This window comes from Megalopta genalis, chromosome 7 (assembly GCF_051020955.1).
Source record: "Megalopta genalis isolate 19385.01 chromosome 7, iyMegGena1_principal, whole genome shotgun sequence".
Classification (NCBI taxonomy): domain Eukaryota; kingdom Metazoa; phylum Arthropoda; class Insecta; order Hymenoptera; family Halictidae; genus Megalopta; species Megalopta genalis.
In genome coordinates, this window is record NC_135019.1 from 21261003 (window position 1) to 21280768 (window position 19766).

At 32.8% G+C, this 19766-nt stretch overlaps 1 protein-coding gene across 5 annotated transcripts in view; it reads right to left on the minus strand.

Moving 5' to 3' along the window:
* Window positions 1-334: 334 nt before the first annotated feature.
* LOC117226369 (uridine phosphorylase 1) overlaps window positions 335-19766 on the minus strand; it is a 202688-nt gene continuing 183256 nt past the window's right edge. For 3 of the 5 annotated variants that reach the window (XM_076523693.1, XM_076523695.1, XM_033480622.2), the window contains one exon: window positions 10882-19012. In XM_076523693.1, coding sequence (XP_076379808.1) covers window positions 18830-19012 — 183 coding nt within the window. In that variant the 3' untranslated portion in view covers window positions 10882-18829. Of the gene's footprint in view, window positions 6143-10881; window positions 19013-19766 lie in introns of those variants that run through there. The other 2 variants (XM_076523692.1, XM_076523694.1) reach the window with 2 other exon arrangements.

Sequence of the window (19766 nt, forward strand, 5' to 3'; positions counted from 1 at the left end):
ACAAGTTTCTATAATATAGTAGAGACTCTTTTTGAGATATTTTGATATCAAACCATTCTATTATGTAAAAATTTTGTTCAAGTTTCATACTAGGTGATACTGTATTCAAATAATACAATGATTAGATAATAGAACGTTTGGATAAAATAATAAATATTCGGATAAGGGAGTTTCTATTGTAATTAGATTTTGATTGTGTATAGTGTAAGTCAAATAAATTACCAATTTTTACTTGTTACCACAATTATAATTAGTAGTTTTTTTTTAACCACCATTCCATGAACACTCCTAATATCTTTGAATTTCTAATTATTTGTTAAAGTGAATTGTATCCTTTACAGGTCATTTAAGTAGTATATTTAATAAATATATTTCAAACAAACTTGATTTCATATTCTACGAATATTTTTAACAGAGTTATATAACTCGGCGCTTAACAACTTTGATGAGGGTATATTATACAAGTTTGTAACATTACTATAACAGCTCTTCTACAATAAACATGGTATAACAATGTAATCGGTAGTCACAAAAATATAATGTATATACTGAAGAACCAACGCGTCGTAATTCGGCTGAACTATGCATATAATACCAACAACAATTCGTTAACAATTACAATGAATTCTTACATAGTTAAAGTTGTGTAGTAAACATTAAGCTGGCAATTGTGCGTTCCATGTTTTAAAGTATATAATATAACAAATATCAATATTTAAGCTTTAAATTACGACTCATGTATTAGTGACATGAAAAATTCGAATTATTTGTATTATATATAGATCAAAATTTGGGAAAAAATTTAGTTAAGTAAAATCAACGAAAAACATAATAAAGTTCAACGTATTCTGTGATATTAAAAGATGATAAGTACTTAGATATTTGAATAAAAAATGGTTTCGAAATTAGTTTAACAACACTTCTTTACCATTATTGTATTACAGACCAATATTATTTATAATGTTATTATAACTCATACAGGGTAAAGCATTTAAAATAGGTCACTTGAATAATTAATTTGTCTTAATGGAATTGTGTATTTTTTATTCTAGAATCTAATTCTACATAAATGATTGAATAACATTTGTCTGAAACATATTTTTGTAGAAGTCTCGATTCGTGATATCGAGACTCACAGATACAACAATATTGATGCTTGATAATACTTTTCTTTTTGTTAACATGATGCTGCTAATTCATCGAATATTGGAACCTGCGATGTTATGCCGGGGTCATTTCCGATCCACACCGATATTTCCCTAATACAGATGCATTCACCGTTCCACGAGGTTGCCTCACGTGCAAAAGTACGAGCCGCGTTGACATAGGTATAGAAACGCACAGTTTGTTCGTCCGTTCATTGCTCGGACGATCGCATTTGCGCTAAGGAAAAAGTTGCTTCAAATGACTTCAGAAACCTCTCATTTCCCGATTTTGAGTAATTTTATGGACACTTTGTAAAATAAGAAGTATATCATTCTATTTTAAAAATAGGTTATTGTCGCCATATTAAATACCCCTTTATCCTAAGCAACTTTTATCTGTGACACTTCTTCCTTTGTTAACGACCAAAGAATTATTCAGGTGAGCTGCTTTAAATATGTCCTGTATAAATATTCTGTATATTTACTGACAAAATAATTACGTGATATATCTTAGATTTATATTCCAGGACTCATCAAATAATGAATTCTGTGTCTTTGAATAACTTTTTTTTTTACTTTTTTGTATTAATTTACATAATCATATGCAGTGCGTTTGTGTTTTAAACACATTTTGTTATTACTCATTTTTCTTTACTATACTGCTAGATTAAAATCCTGGTTTCCAGGTTTGGATGCTAGATTCCAGGCTTTAGATTTGACTATTCCAACCCTCAAATTTTAGAGATTGAGGGATGGTGCTAGGTGGATCGATCCTCACTGCCTCGCCTCATTCAGCGGAGTCTGAAACACTCGGAGAGCTAAAGGTTGTTCTTATTGTATCCTATCTCTTAGCTACAGGTGCGACGGCTGCGTACGCAGCAGCGGCAACGGCAACTATACAATAGGGACACTCTTTAGCTTTCTAAGTGTCTCCAACTCGGTCAAACGACGCAGGGCAGTGAGGATCACTCCATCATAACAACTTCCTCCACTCTCCAATATATATATATTGTTATTGTAGTTAGAATATAGATGTTTTAACCAGTGTTTCAAGGTAGGCGTGCGCGGGACCCGGCTATTCGGCCTGGCTAGCAAAAATCGGGCGGACTCGGATGGTTATCCGTAATATATAAATACAGTATTCTCTCCCCAAATGTCACAATCTTGCTATGCCATGAATGACGCGATGCTATTACTACGCCTATGTGATTTATCGATTTTCTCGCTACGCCAATGCGAAAGTTCATCAGAGTCAGTCAAGCGTGTAATGGCGGTACGAGTCACGGCTCTTTTGACTCGAATTCCAGGGAGACAACACAAAATGGCTGTTTGGGTAGGTGTGAGACACGTAAGAAAAACCGAGGAAGAAACAAGATACGTGACCGTTGAATCTGGCCTACGAGTGTCGGCTGAACATAAATTCGAATAGCATAACTAGTAAAATTATGTGTGAAATTATATCAGTGGATATTTTCTTTCGCACGACATATGTACATACCTTCTTTATCATTCCCTTTAATATTTCATACCGGGTGTTAAAACAAAACCATTCAATAGTATACGTATAGGATATGTATAGGATACATTGTACTGTGTAAAAAAGATTTAGTAAACATAGGTCGAAAGGTCAACCCTTTCTGAGATATAGACATTTTTTTAAAGCCTGCTGTAGCATTTTTATTATTAGAGTGGTTTCGTAACAGATAACTTACATTATCAATGATATAAATTTCAGGCTGTAAAATATGAAATTCGATAAATTAATTGATAACGTGTTTAATACGTAATGACAGCACATAATCAATAAACACATGTTTTAAAAGAAATGTGTTTTAAATATCTCCTAAAAAAAGCAAATTCAACAAATATCATCCGAAGTGTATTAAAAAATACCTGAAACATTCTGCTGGGCAGAAGAAGTATAACAAATAATATTATCATAGTAGTATAGAACAAATATATATTTGCTCATATATTATCAGTATCGTGCGTTAACAGAAAAAACATGTTTGTACGTGTTGCCATTAGGAATTTTACACGTGATCAATTAATTTATCGAATTTCATATTATGGTCTGAAATTTATATAATTGATAATATAAGTTACCCGTTATGAAACTACTCTAATATTAAAAATGCTACAGCAAACTTTAAATTCGATAATAGACGCTTTATCTATTTATAAAAAGATATTTATAAAATGAACCATTTACAATAATGAATAGGGGGTACCGAAAAGTACTACAACCTAAATTTTAAAAAATCGAAAAACGAAATTTAAGAGGTGATGGAGGGAATAACTTGAAAAGCATAGATTTTTTGAAATTTTGTTTACATATTATAGTAAACATAAATATAACATCCAACTATTGTTTAAACTTTTTTCAATTTCTAGCACTGTTCTCGAGATATTCGACGAAACGTTATTTTTGCATTTTCTTTCAGGGGTAAAATCACCCCTTCAATGTACAGCATGAATTATGATACGAATGGAAAATGGTCACGTGTTTCCCGAGTTTGTGAGATTAAAACATTACGCTTGCAACTCCGATGCTTCCTGGTATAAGAAATGGAACTTAGTATAAAAACATTTTTTTGCACGAATTCTACTGTTATTATTTCATTCGTTAGTACTTGTAACCTAGAATGTGTACATATCTTTTGTAACACATCTACTGACTACTACACATCTCTGTTAGGTTAATTTACATCATTAAATTATTGGAACATCGTAAAAAACAAAATTAAATTTTCATGTAATAATTAATGTAATTTACATGTAAATTAATTTACAATGTAATCTACAATATTACTTACCATATCTGGAAAACTCTTCATAAAATGGAAATTTAACACATACCATACAGCATCTATATTGACTAGGGCTGTACAACAATATTCACGACATGTGTAAAGGTCCGTTCAATTGTTTATTTCGAGTTACAAAAGAAAGACCAAAGAAACTATATTAACTACTTAATTTTACTTTTGGAAGTGTATTCGAGCCACGTTCTTTTTTGCATCATCATTTAGAATGAAAACATTATTATATACACAAACATATACTGAATATTATAAATAATTGATTTTTTCATCTCAGCCCGAAATCGTCGAGTTACCTGAATATTTATATATTACGGGTACCCGGCTGAGCCTGCCCGACTTTTTGTAAGCCCAATCCGACCACCCCTACAACATAGGATAATTTTATATCTTATGGTTCATATAAATATATTTGTGAAAAACTACTTCAACTACTACATGGAATCTGCGTATACTTCTATGTCTGTGATGGCGTGTGTGTCAGTGTCAGTAAGCGCTGCCGAGTGCTGCAGGAAAATAGCAACCGACCCTCAGAGTAGGGGAATAGAGGACATAGCATGCACGGTCCATGCTACACGATGTCAACATCTTGGGATTGAAAAGTATCATGTTTATAGATGGCGTTGTACTGTGCATGCCATGTAACATAGACTTTGATCGCGACACTATCCCCATCCTAACACCCGGACCCATTTTTCTGTACCAGCTGCCAGCACTGATATCACACATTCACGCGACGCCAGCAATGCAGTTCTATCCTATTCAAACTTAAATCCGTTTATAACATCCTGCAATGTTATGCCATCTTCCCGCAAAACAAAATATAAATATAAAGATTTTACGACATTCGTATAATTTGCTTTACCCTCTCAAAACTAAACCCCTTACTAAATCAATTATCGTAGAAAAGAAAATGTATAGCGTGTTATAAAAATATATATCACGACCACCATAATGTGATCCCGCACCTTTGGATCGGTGTAGATTTTATAAAGAAAGTTGTCACAAAATTTAGCTTGAGTATGATTTTCAAGGTCAAATATTTCTATTATTGCATCGTATACTACTCACGAGGAGGAACACTAGTCTTGTGGCGTCTACCTCCAGAGCCGCTAACAGATGGATCTCCTTTCCGCAAATAACCGATCCGCCTCAATTTGTATATATACAGACTTCATTCGTCCTACCGACATCCCAACGTCTAAGGCAAAAGCCCGCTAGAATAGCCTTACTGATGAGTCCTCTAGCGGGTCCCGGACGAAACGCTCTTCTCTTTCTTTTTGCATCGAAACCTCCGTATTTTCAACCGCAGCCAAAGCTCAAAGGAACCATGAGTCAAAACTCAACAGTTCTCATAATTGATATAAAGTCATATAAAATCTCCACGGATCCAAAGGTGTAGAATCACACTATGATGGTCGTGACAAATATTTTTGTGACATTCTGTACACGGCAAGCTTTCATACTATGCTACATAATTACTATTGCGTGTGCACGTGTGTGTCATATATTGAAATTAATTTTATTCGTGATAAGTAAAGTTTCATGCGATTTATTTCATTGAACTGGTACGATAGACGGCGATAACCTCAAAATTCCAATCATGTAATGTCAATTATCCCACTCGATTCACATTACGTCTGCGTCTACCTCCTAACTAGCAGATGGAGATTATTGTATTCCACTCATTAACCCTAATCTAGTCATTGTGGTCCGGTGTATATTTACAGTTTCTCGCAACGGCCAATAAGCGATTTACATAACGGATGAACTTATCAAAAAGGTATTTTCTCTATACCTTCTACATACTATATGTTAGAAAATGAACCAGCGCACATACTTGCAACAAAATTACTGTGAGGGTAATAAATTAATTGTAGTGAGTTTCCGATAGAGGTACTAGTGAGCAAAATGTACCTACATAGTATAATATCTTCTAACTAGTTTTCACATCGTGATCAACCTTAGAGCTTACATACCTGGAGGCAGCATCTACTACTGCTGACCATGTTAACCAGTTCGTAGAAAGAGATAGCTTTAAGGTGAGTCCAATCTGTCTCTTGTTACTGGATACGGAATGGCTAATGCCTTTCCCCTCTCATTTACTTCACTGCGTGTTTCTTAAAATTCAGGCTCGTCGCCACTGCTTATTAACCCTTATCGCTATAAATTCTTCTGAAAATGTATGTAAATGTATGTATATACTCCAGATTAATTCATATGATTATGTTTCAAATTTCTGAATTTTTGTTGCCTATAGAACATATAGAAAATAAAAATATGTGCATGCTCAAAGTGAACCAACAGAAATCAAATTAGTGAATCTGAAATCTTAATTAAAAATATGTAAAATAATTGAATCTTGCGCGGTGTCATAGACGCAGAGACATACCGGTAAAATGTTCAAACCGGAGCTACACTAGTAATCAGTGATGGTAGGCTACTTTCTGCATGTCACGTGTCCAGCATAGATTTACTATCGTGTGTGCATACGAAACCTTAACAATGCCTACGGATACGAATCGTTAGGTATGCTTCTCTACACTCGACACATGGTATGCTGTGAGCAAATCTCCTAGCAACCTGACCGCTTCATGACTTTCTTCTAGGAAGGTAGGAGTGGGAATATTACCCACCACAAATAGGATTCTTAATGGATTTCCATTAGCAATCCCCAATGGATTTCCATTGGCAATCCATTGGAATCGTCCAATCCCATTTGTGAGGTCTCCTCTCCACTACTTGGAGCAGATTCCAAGTAGAATTCCTGCCACCAATGGACACACTAGATATCAATGGACACTCTGACCATGAGTGGAAATTCCATGAACGATCGGGATGTTGGGAGGACTGGCAGGGAATAGCCTAGCATCATTACTGGTAACCGATATACTACCGAATATCGAAAAGAAATATCTCTATTTTACCGTTTTTTCTACCTCTTTTCATATCTCGCGATTACAATGTCGTCTGCACTATTAGATGCAGTTCAACAGATTGTGGAGCCCAGAGCATACCCGGTCTATATAGATATATGTACACGTAAGTACATAGTATTGAAAATACTTAATTAGAAATGTAAGTTATATGACATAACAATATCTCCATAGCTCAACATAACAATTCCAATTATTTATTTTTTACCAAATATGAACATAACTAACAATAAGTAAATAAGTAGTAAATCACATTATTGCATCCTTTTTACCTGCGAATGTATATGTATATATGTGTACATATTACACTGATTTTAGTATTACAAGAATATAGGTATCACTTATATACAGGGTGTTCCACAATTATTTCAACAACCGAAAATGAGGGGTAGCTGAGGTCATTTGAAGTAACTTTTTCCTTACGAGTTATTAACGAAAAACACTGACCAATGAGAGGCGATGGCGCGAACCATCATGTTCCTACCACTGAGTTTGACAGCTGAAGGGGAACTCCGTGCCGCGTTCGAATCAATGAACAAGTCACGGAGTATAAACATTTGATATTTTCTTTACCACATGACAGTGATAATTTTAAGAAAAACGCTGTTCATCCTTCTTTCAGAATGTCTGAAGAATGTTTACTAATTTTTCGGACCCGAAATAATAAGTGTGCATGACACCACACATGTACCATATGAAATTTTTATGCACGGTGTACAGTGAAGATTAATAAACTTCGTAAATGATATTTTAATTTAAATAATTCCGTGTCCGAACAGAATTCAACGAATGATTCGCAAAGCTGATTTAATAATAAATAATCGCGTTAAGGGAAGTAAAGGATTTGTTTATTAGAGAAATATGAAAAATATTATCAGTAAGGAACTCACCCATTTAGTTGAGGATGCATTTGCTGGCTGAAACTGTGGCTCACGATGTCGAAGGGCATTGACCTCGTACAACGTACAGTTGATCTTTCACTGCACTGTCACCAAACACTGATCATTTAATTAATCACTGATAATCCCGAAACTGGGATGACTGAGACTTCGCGGATAATTGTTTATTCGACGCGTTCGTTTGGGAGTCGACATTTCACTGACAAAAAATCCAGGCCTCAATCGTGGCCCCTTGTCGTCCGTCGTTCGGCCGTCTGAGGAAATGACAATTACGTTCTAAGAGCGCAAGGTACCGTTGGTGACAGCGGGCGATTAGTGTTTGCTGACAGTGCAGTAGAAGTGAACTTCGTAAATAACCATACCAGAGGTTCATCCGACAGTATCCCTCGAATGTTGCGATCATCGACCTACGTACGTTGTACGAGGTTAGTGCTCTTTGACATTGTGAGCCACAATTCCAGTCAGCAAATGCATCCTCAACTAAATGGGTGAGTTCCTTACTGATAATATTTTTCATATTTCTCTAATAAACAAATCCTTTACGTCCCTCAACGCGATTATTTATTATTAAATCAGCTTTGCGAATCATTCGTTGAATTCTGTTCGGACATGAAATGATTTAAATTAAAAAATCATTTACGAATTTTGTTAATCTTCACTGTACACCTTGCATAAAAATTTCATATGGTACACATGAGATGTCATGCACTCCAGAAAAGTAAAACGGCTATCACGGTTAAACTACATATTATTTCGGGTCCGAAAAATTAGTAAATATTCTTCAGACATTCTTAAATAAGGATGAATAGCGTTTTTCTTAAAATTATCACTGTAACGTAGTAAAATGAAACGTGACTTGTTCATTGATTCGAACGCAGCACGGAGCCTCCCATCTTCTATCGCGCTCCACGGTCGAAGCACGTTTCACTCGAAAGATCGAGCACGTTGTAATTCGCGCAATCGCCTCTCATTGGTCAGTGTTTTTCGTTAATAACTCGTAAACGAAGCCGCGGATTGCATTTTCGCAAAGGAAGAAGTTACTTCAAATGACCACAGCTATCCCTCATTTTCGGTTGTTAAAATAATTGTAGGACACCCTGTATATAAGTTTCGCTATACCAGTTTCAAATCCTTGATTGACAATATCACGAAAATTATAATAAAATAAAAAATAGTAAAAATTATCGATTAATACCTATAGGTAAATAACCGGTGTTTCGGTTCTAATAAAGGTTATAAAGATACAACCGAAAAATATCGCTATAATACCGATATTTTGTACACTGGTATGAATTCTTGATGTATATTTTTCGCCCACTTTTCTAACTGCAAAAGAAGCTACCGAAGGCAATGCGACGAGATACTCCCCATTTCTAGTCCTTTTCTGCATCCTTTGCGTTGAACAATGGTTAGACAAGAAGGGACAAGTTTGGGACAAGATAGAGAGGAAACCTTACAAAAGATTGAATTGGTGGCAATGGATTGCCATTCCATGGATTAATCGCCCTGCCACCACTCGGAGAAGATTCCAAGCAGAATTACTGAATATTGTGAACATTATCCCCTTACTAATCTACAAACTGAAGTAGAATAATAGGGAAAATTGTCAACTTCTCAACTGAGATACGTCTGCGCCTACACGATGCATAGCGAGGTGAACGCATACAACGTGAGCTACACGTTCCCACCTTTCGTCCGCCTTTCAGTAGGAGTGGGAGGTTTGTAAACGATTTCAAGGAGCGTATGGATGCGAGTAAAAAAAACGAAAAAATATTCGGAAGCGGAATGGAGGCGGTAGAGATGTTTGTCTAAACAATTTTATATAAGGGCGACTCTTACGATTCCTACATTAAACAATGTAACATTATATTTTCAAATTAGCTAGTAAGTCTGAGTTAGTCTTTTTATCGACCGAACGGAGAACTCTTGTGATTCTCACATTTGACAATTTAACATGAAATATTGTAGAAACCTCAAAATTTGTGTAATCTCTCTAGGAAAGTACGCTTTTGTAAGTTTTACCTGTTACTTACATAGACTGCCTACCAGCCGCTGCGCTGCGAAAAATAGTAGTAACATGTATTTAGAAATGTATGCAGATTCCATGTAGTAGTAGTATTTTCTTCACGAATATCTCGGAAAGGTTTTAATTCCGTTAATTATACGTAAGGGAGAAGTTGCTCAGAATCATAACGCCAACAAGATATTAAAAAATGATCGAAATAATTCTATGTTGGTATATTAGATATGACCTGTTTAGTAAGTATGGAGGACAGCATATTAATATAATATTAACATATTGATAGAAGAATGAAGGAAGAGTTCTTATTTAAATACAATGAAGTATTATTTTTTATACCTTTGATGTAAATAAGAGGAATTTTCCACACTGGCAATCAGCTGTTGTATATACATACACTAATCTTATAATTTAAAATCTTGTAATATTTTTTAAAGTCTTTTTCATAACAAAACAATCAGTTAATAGTTAATAAGTACAACACATATCTTTTAACCCATTCACTGCCAACTACGACATATCTCAGTGTAAGTGTATGTAATATTAAGACCTTCGATTACAAGATATCTTGGAAGCGACACTCAGCACAGGAATTTCAGCTACAAGTTATCTTGTAGTGTTTCTTTCATTTTCAAATACTGTAAATGCCATTTTAATACTACATCTGGAAATAAATATTATTAGATTTTAGGAAATTCCATGTTTTCTTTCAAATAAAATTTTGGCGCCAGAGCAAAGCGTTCTAAATTTGCCTGTGACAATAAATAGGTTAAATTAAATAATTAATTTTACTTATAAAATATGCAACAATTTGTGGATTATAAGTCTGAAATGCAAAATGAAGCGTTGTCTTCATTTTAATTGTTATTACTGTTAAGAATAAATGATAAATTATAACAAAATAAAATAAATTATAACTGTAATGAATTCAAAATATTTGAAACCATTTTTTATTACTGTAATTAAAATACTTTCTATTGGATAATAATTTATTTTACTTAGACCTGTCATCGGTTGTAATTATTCATTTACAATGGCAACAGTGAATTGACGTAAAAATGAACAGGACAAATATAGAATTTATTAATCAATAAAATTAATCTCACATCCAATCATTAATATATATTTAGCATTTTATATCCTACTTTGCATAAAAAATTCATATAATTTTTGGAAATATTAATAGCGATAGTATATAATGAAAGTCTGTTCAATCCTCTTGCAACACATGTAAGATTTGTCTGTAAGACAAGCGTTTACCCCTGAACACATTTACAGAATACAATATTTTTAACAACAAAATTAAAAGATATTTCTAAGCATGTCAAGCAGTGACATGTTAATGCCTTCTATTCGCTATTTCATTAGAATAATTCTCATCAACCAATCTTTTTCAGTCAATAGTACAACTAAGCACATGCATAGGGTTGCTCGTTTAAATGTTTCTGTCAAAAATGGTTCAAACTATAAAAAAAATATTCTTATAAAAGCTGATTGATGTAATGGGACACATTGCCTGTTAATATCTTTTTATAAATGGATTAGTTGAGGAGATTTCAAGGTCATGTTAATTTTTTTAGACAGAACCATATGTTTTTTGTGATATTCTAATAATGGGTTTTTAAGACGAATTCAATGATCTGCTATTTGATACCATTCCATGTAATAAATCATAAATTAGAACGATTTTAATTTTCATTATCAGCTATCTTTTCACGCGAGTTGTGGTAGATTTCCTGGCATCTTTGTGGACGATAAGCATTGTCATTGAATTTCTTGTCTTGAAATTTCTTCTACCAAAAAAATATAAACACCAGGCACTATGCTCCATCATACAAAACAGCTTTTGCAAGAATATTTTTTTCATAACTTGAACCTTTTCTGAGATATCCCGCCGTTTATATTTATTTAATAAAAGTTATGTAACACTACTGAAACATTATTTCAAACTCTTGCTCTCAAAAGTATGTAAGATTTTTTTTTTCTTTGAAATTCAATATTATTATTAATTCTTGATCATTCCTAGACATTTGATTATTTTATCTTACTACAGTTTGACAACAAGAGTGAACACAATTTCATCAAAAAATTATGTTAGTATATAAAAACCTATGACTTAAAAATATGCGCGTGACATGGAATTCTTACGAATAAAGCCCAAAACCGTACGTATAGTAACATCGTCTACTTTAACTTTTCTACTTAAGTTTCTTACAAAGTATCACGTCCAATTTTGCATTTTGAGTGAAAACGAAATCATAATTAGTTTATATGACCAATACATTACGTGACAACTTACAATTCTGAAATAGGATTGAAGACCGTTCACTTTATTAGATAACTTCATTTTTAAAAATTATTTTTGGCACTAGAACAGAGTTCTAGCACAGTGAATGATCACAAGTAAAACTCATTCAATGAATTGTTTTTCATCATCTTTTTAAAGTATTCGAATCTAGTCATAATTATCTTTAGGTATGAAGTAGTCATACATTTCTGATTAATCCATATACAAACTTTCCCATTAAATCAATTTTCCTGAGAATATCTTCACAATTATTCATGATATTGATTGCCCAAAACCTATTTTAGATACAATTTTACTTATGTTGATCCAGGTTATAAGTAATAATTAATTCAATGTCGATAGTTCTCTTGCAGATGGATGTATGAAGGACAGATAAAGATTAGCTTCGTCATTTCATAAGAAAAATCACACATTATTTTATATATTTTTCAATAAAAAGAAATTTATCCTCCACCATATACAAATATTATCTTACTTGTACAGGGTGTATAAAAATTATATGTCTATACCTGTGGATCGGTTGAGATTTGCTAAAATAAATCGACCACAAAATTGTCCTTGACTTTTAAAATCGAGATCAAGGTGAAATTTTTTTCTATTGTAACGTGTAATATCGAGAGAGACAAAAGTTTGAAAGGAACAATGGGTCTCACGACTACCCTTTACATAGAAAACAATGTTAAAACAACACATAAAAATTATATAGGGTGTTCCCAAAATCGTAATACAGCAAGCCGGGAAGTGATTCTACATAAAAAATAGGTCGAAAAAAATAACATTGTTTCATTTAAGGCAACGTTTTCGTTACAAGTTAGGTTGAAAAAATAATACTACTGAATAGAAATCAAGTGGCAGGTTTGGCCATGATATACCGATTCTATTCTTCGTCATAATACAAGCCCCGCGAACTTAACGCATCTTCAAACTGTTTTCTTGAATACCAAGCATTAAATGAGAAAATGTTACTGTTTTTTCGATTTATTTATAATTCTCATATATTGTTTTTAACATAGTTTTTTAATTTAAATCACATGGTTCAATTCATTGTTCATGGTTCAAATTTTAGCCTTTGACCTTGATTTTGAAAGTCGAGGATAATTTTGCGGTGAATTTTTTAGTAGATCTCCACCTCACCGGAGGTGTAGAGTCACACTATGGTGTGGTCGTGACATAATTTTCATATACCCTGCATAAGAGAGTCACCAGTTTAGCAAATATTGTAATTTTAATAGTAAGTCCCTGTATTCAAATTGAAAAATATAAATAATTATATATATAATTATTTATATTAATATAATATATATAATAAAAATATAAATAATTATACATATATAATTATTTATATTTTTCAATTTGAATACAGGGACTTACTATTAAAATTACAATATTTGCTAAACTGGTGACTCTCTTATATATATATTTTTTGAACATATAAATATCATATTAGAAAAATTATTGGTAATTATTCGGAACAGGGGTTGCAACACCTATTTCAATTACCTTGAAATATATTACTAATATATGCAACCGCAGGACATCTTTAGTTTGTAAAATATTAACATCCAGAAAGGGATAATTCCTGAGGTCATTTGAAGTAACTTTTTCCATAGTGAAAATGCAATCCGTAGCTTTGTTTACCAGTTATTAACGAAAAACTCTAGCCAATGGGTAGCAAGCTCGCCTAGCGCAGGCAATCGAGTCAATCAGCGGAACTGAGTTCCGACCACTCGTTAGTTCGGCCGCCTTACGCCAGCTGAGCTCGCCACCCATGGGCCAGTGTTCTTCGTTAATAACTCATAAACAAAGCCGCGAATTGCATTTTCGCTAAGGAAAAAGTTACCTCAAATGACCTCGAGAATCAACTCTCTCCGGATGTTAACATAATTATGGAACACCCTGTATATAAAGTTGGTTGGAGTTAGATATATAAGGGGATGGTGAGAGTCGGCCGTTAGGCCTGCCAGACGACGCTAGCAATCTTTTGCACTTCGCACGTTTCTTCGTATGTATGGTAAGGGCGGCCCTTAGCATACCAACTCCGGAATATAAACAATGCAACGTATGTTAAGGTGATAGAAGTCGATGTTAAGTCTCCTGTTCCGAGTAATTACCAAATCATTTGTATACGTTGAAATTAGAACATTCTTTAAATTAACGGCGTATGCAGAATAATACTTTCTTTTTACAGAAGCTGTACTGATGTAATTATAAAAAGCAGAGATTTTATTTGAAATATATTAAACCTAACTTTCATACATCGTTATATATTCACCTACAATTAGACTACTGGCACTAAATTATATCATTCAAAAGATAACGCAATTTTGATCTGAAATATTTGTCAGTATCATTAATAGTTTTGGATATATTTGCAAGATGGATCTAAATGGAAAACTCTGCATATATGGCATACTTGTCTACACAAAGAATTCAATTTTTTCATAAATAAAAACTGATTGAAAGGCATATACTATTTCTAAACTATTTGGAATGCATTACTGCAGCTATTCAGTTAGTAGCATGGAATTTTACTATTATATGTAGAGTATATAGTTCATATGCCCTCGAAAGATAGTTTAATGATACAGTGAGTTCACAAATTTAAAAATGCTGTGAACACCATGAACTTAGAATAAAACATTTATAATATTCATTATAGAACCTCAATGTTCACATTTTGAAACAATGTTCAAACTTTTTAAAATTATAGATACAGTGACTCGCATTAATATTCGAACACGATATTGTTAGAAGAATTATTGCTTCTTTTTATTGTTTATGATAGTATTATTGAATCAATTGTTTTCTCATATAATAAAGCACTTCTTAAAGTAAGTAAAAACATAAATTTTGTTTATTCATTGCACGTGTTCTTTTGTATAATAAGCGATAAACAAAATTGTGACAAAATTGAACGTCGCAAAAATATTCAGACAGTGAATGAATTACATTAATTTTATATAAAATGAAAATCTTTTTAATCATGTTATCATAATATTAATATTTTGTCGGTTGACCCTTTTGTTTTATTGCTTCATGTAATCGCTTGGGCATGTTACAGATGATTTTATTTAAATAATCCGGCGAAATCTGTTTCCATTCGTCTAACAAACGTTGTTTTATATCTGTTGTTGTCCTTCTAGGTTTTTTACGAATTTTGTGGTCCAATTGATCCCATAAATTTTCAATTGGATTTAAATCAGGTGGAATGATGTAATATTTTCGGAAGAAAGCAAATTTAATTTTTACGGATCCGACAGTCAAAAAATGGTGTGGCGTAAAGTAAATACAGAATTAAAGATTTCAAATTTAAGACCGACAGTAAAACACGGTGGTAGGAGTGTAATAGTATTGGGTTATATCTCGTCTATAGGTGTAGGTGAACTAGTTTTTATCGATGGTATTATGGACAAAATAATATAATATCCAAAAGTATTTGGACATTTAAAAAAAAATTTATTTACAAGTGCTATAAATATGGGTACAGTTTTAAGTTTTATCAGGACAATGATCCTAAACACAAGGCCAGAGAATTATACAGGAATATCTATTATACAATTGTCCAAAAGTACTGCATCCTTCTCCTCCTCAATCGCCTGATTTAAATCTAATTGAAACTTTATGGGATCAATTGGACCACAAAATTCGTACAACACCTACAAGGACAACAACTGAGATAAAACAACGTTTGTTAGACGAATGGAAACAGATTTCGCCGGATTATTTAAATAAAATCATCTGTAACATGCCCAAACGATTACATGAAATAATAAAACAAAAGGGTCAACCGACAAAATATTAATATTATGATAACATGACTAAAAAGATTTTCATTTTACATAAAATTAATGTAATTCATTCACTGTCCGAATATTTTTGCGACGTTCAATTTTGTCACAATCTTGTTTATCGCTTATTATACAAAAGAACATGTGCAATGAATAAACAAAATTTATGTTTCTACTTACTTCAAGAAGTGCTTTATTATAAGAGAAAACAATTGATTCAATAATACTATCATAAACAATAAAAAGGGGCAATAATTCTTCTAACAATATCGTGTCCGAATATTAACCCTTTCGCTACGGGCGGGTTCTCCACCGCGGTACTTCCGCTGAACGGAGCGCCGCGACATCACTGCACGCTACGCGACGCCGATCGTCAGCGGAAGTACCGCGGCGGAGAACCCAAGCTGCTTGAATGTTTTCGTACGAAAAAATTTCTCTCCAAAGGGTATTTATAAATAAAGGGTATTCCAGGGTATTTATAACGTCTTAGCATGCGCTCTTTAATTTACAGTATGAGAGGAAATAACATTATGCAATATAATGCATCTTATGGAAGGCCACTATAGTGGCCCATAGTACCTCAGTGGCATCATACGAAAGGCCACTATAGTGGCCCGTAGTACCTCAGTGACATCTTATGGAGGGCCACTATAGTGGCCCGTAGTAGCGAAAGGGTTAATGCGAGTCACTGTATATCCATCATTTTAAATCACAAGTATTTGGTCAATGAATATATGAAAATTTTGTATTAATTGTTATTGATATGGAAAATAAAATTTTCCAGAAATACAATGGATAATAGATATGAGACCGAGTGGTCATTAAAGACGTATATACCGTCCACGAAAAGATAGCTCAGAATACCGAGTAATTACCAAATCATTTGTGTATACGTTGTATACCCCCCTCCCCCGGCAGGGATGCGTGAAAGGTGCTGGATTATGCGTAATCTGGCGAAGAATTGGTAGTAGAGAGGGAACTTTAAGAAGTGGAGAGTGCCTTAACAATGGAACATCACAGACCTCACTCTTTAAAGTTTCCCATCTACCACTTTTCATCAGATTGCGCTAGATCTAGCACTTTTCACTCTGCAGTGGAGAGCTGGAGAAATCTGCGAAATATCATGTAGTAGGGGTAAATCCCTATAAGTTTCTCTGTGCCATCTTTTCGTGGCAACATGTACACTTTGGTATTTATTTTAAATAGTATACTGAGTAATAAATTCATTCGCATCTTATAAACTTTACATGTTTAAGCGTCTTTTATAGCACATTTTTTCTAAATTAAAATCCAGTTTAAAAAAATTTATTATGAACTAGTAGATATGCTTTGGTAAACATTAGCTTATATGTTTTTTGTTATAGAAGCTTTTAAATTTTTATCAACAGTTTGAATATTAATTGAATATGGAATATTGGAATATAGTATTTACACCAATAGAGAACCACTAATGGCGGTGAATTTCTTAATATATTGATTACATTATTTATAGTGTTAGGTTCATTAACGAGATCATATTTAATTAATTGAATTTATTCTGTTGATATGTTGTAGTCATGAGTTATCATTGTTTCACATGATGTCAAACAGATTAACACAATTTTGTTACAACTTATTAATTTAGAGATTATTTCAAATGTCCCGAACATTTGATAAATTTTTATAATAAATTTTAATAGTTCAAAATTCTTCAGCATACCCAAAATTTTTACATAAAACTGCTAAAGAAACAGATTACTTATCTTTAGAAGTAAAAGACAAACCAGGTGTATGAAACCATAGTACATTTAATAGTGTGAAGGATTGAAGGATTCTCTGGTGAAACAAGTTTTCTTAATGTATCGACATCATTTCTTCACAAGATGTTCTGGATTGCCTTTCCTAAGATATTATAAGCCTAGGTATATTAAACAAAATTTTGCAAGGCAAAATTAATATACCTATTTCTGAGCGATAAAAATAAGTAAAATGCAAAATCATTTATGAGTCACTAGTTACAAATGATCTCTACTGTACTCAGTATGCTATGAGACTTTCTATGACTTAAGTTATAACATTACTTTCAAAAGGGAAAACTGTAAACTCAAATATAGAAAAAAACATGTTTAGGTAATTTATGATTCTTGTTAACAAATTGTGTTATAATTTTTCTCAGGTGAAAATCTAGTTCTATGGATACCATCACAGTAATGAGGCATATTCTACATATAGTTTTAATAAATAGAAAGTTTATCTATTATATCTATTATATAATAGATTATCAGCTGAATTGACTAAATTATTACTTATTGACATGTAAATATTTTCAAATGTCGAACGAACTTATTGCTCAAATTAATACCTTCCCATTTTGTACTTGTGTTATCGTATGAGTACGATAATGCTAATAAAATTAGCGGTTCTCTTAGCTTTCGTTTGCAATAATTATAAAACTCATGAGAAATTTCAAATTACTAAAGTTTATCTGCAACTTTAAAATAATACACAAACAACCTTGTATACTACAATAAAAAAATAGCAGATATTAGTTATAATTTTGGTACTAAATGCTAATCACGAATACTTTTACGTAAACATTATGTCTGCAAATTTTTAATGTACTATAACTATTACATAATGAATTAGATTCAATTCTAATGGAAAAAATAATTTGTATTTGTATACTTGCGTAAATAATGAAAATTATATCTTTTTGTAAACGAAAAATTTTGACATTTTGTATAGATTAAAGATTTCTTTGTGGAAACTGCAATATCTTTTCGTGAATACATGAAACAGTGTACAGATGCTTTTAGTTGCAGATGAGTAAAACCCAACGAATTTGTACGTATTTATCCATCATCGTGCAGTGACACTTACTATTATCAAGGTTATTAGAAGTTTACCTAGGAATTTCGCAATACGTCTTTATTTAATCGTAGTTTTCTGATTCCTGTTGCACCAGCTTGAATCGACGCGGACTCTTGACACACATTGATCCGTGGCCTTCAAGTGAAAGCCGACCTTTTCGTTGAAGGTATCTAGTTATGTAACGTGCGACCAACTGTTGCGGTCGTATTTGCCACTCATCTAGGACTTCTTTCGGTGCCATTACCTGCATGATATTAATTACAGTAACATCAATATGTAAATTTTAATTGCTGGATTAACGATTTTTTGGTAATTATGCAAATGGGTTCACATCAATAATTTTAATAAAATTTAAATATTAGAAGGTCTCTTCTCGAGAACTTTAGGTTTCCGAGATATTTGATGTTAAATTGTCGAATGTGAGAATCACCAAATTTGCTCTCTCGCTTGATAAAAACTATACAAACCAATACAAATCTAACTCGCTAGCAAAACTGAAAAAAATGATGTTAATAAAACCACCTCTACACCCACGTATCGCGAAGTGAGCGAGCAATTCTAATGATTTTCACATTCGACAAATTAACATTATATAGATTCCTTGCGGTCGCATTAATATTCGGACACGATATTATTAGAAAAATTATTGCTTCTTTTTATTATTTACGATAGTATTATTGAATCAATTATTTTCTCATATATTAAAGCACTTCTTATAGTAAGTAGAAACATAAATTTTGTTTATTTATTGCGCATGTTCTTTTGTATAATAAGCGATAAACAAGATTGTGACAAAATTTAACGTCGCAAAAATATTCGGACACAAGATCTTAAATGCCAGAGTAAAATACTATACCACATTGACGACGCCGCTAACACACATTGTTTACAAACAAATTTTATAAACAAATAAAAATTCGTTGTGAGAACTCCGTACCACAGAAATTATTGGTGATATTAGACACTTTTGAACGCTTTTGACGTCTTTTGAAATCCGA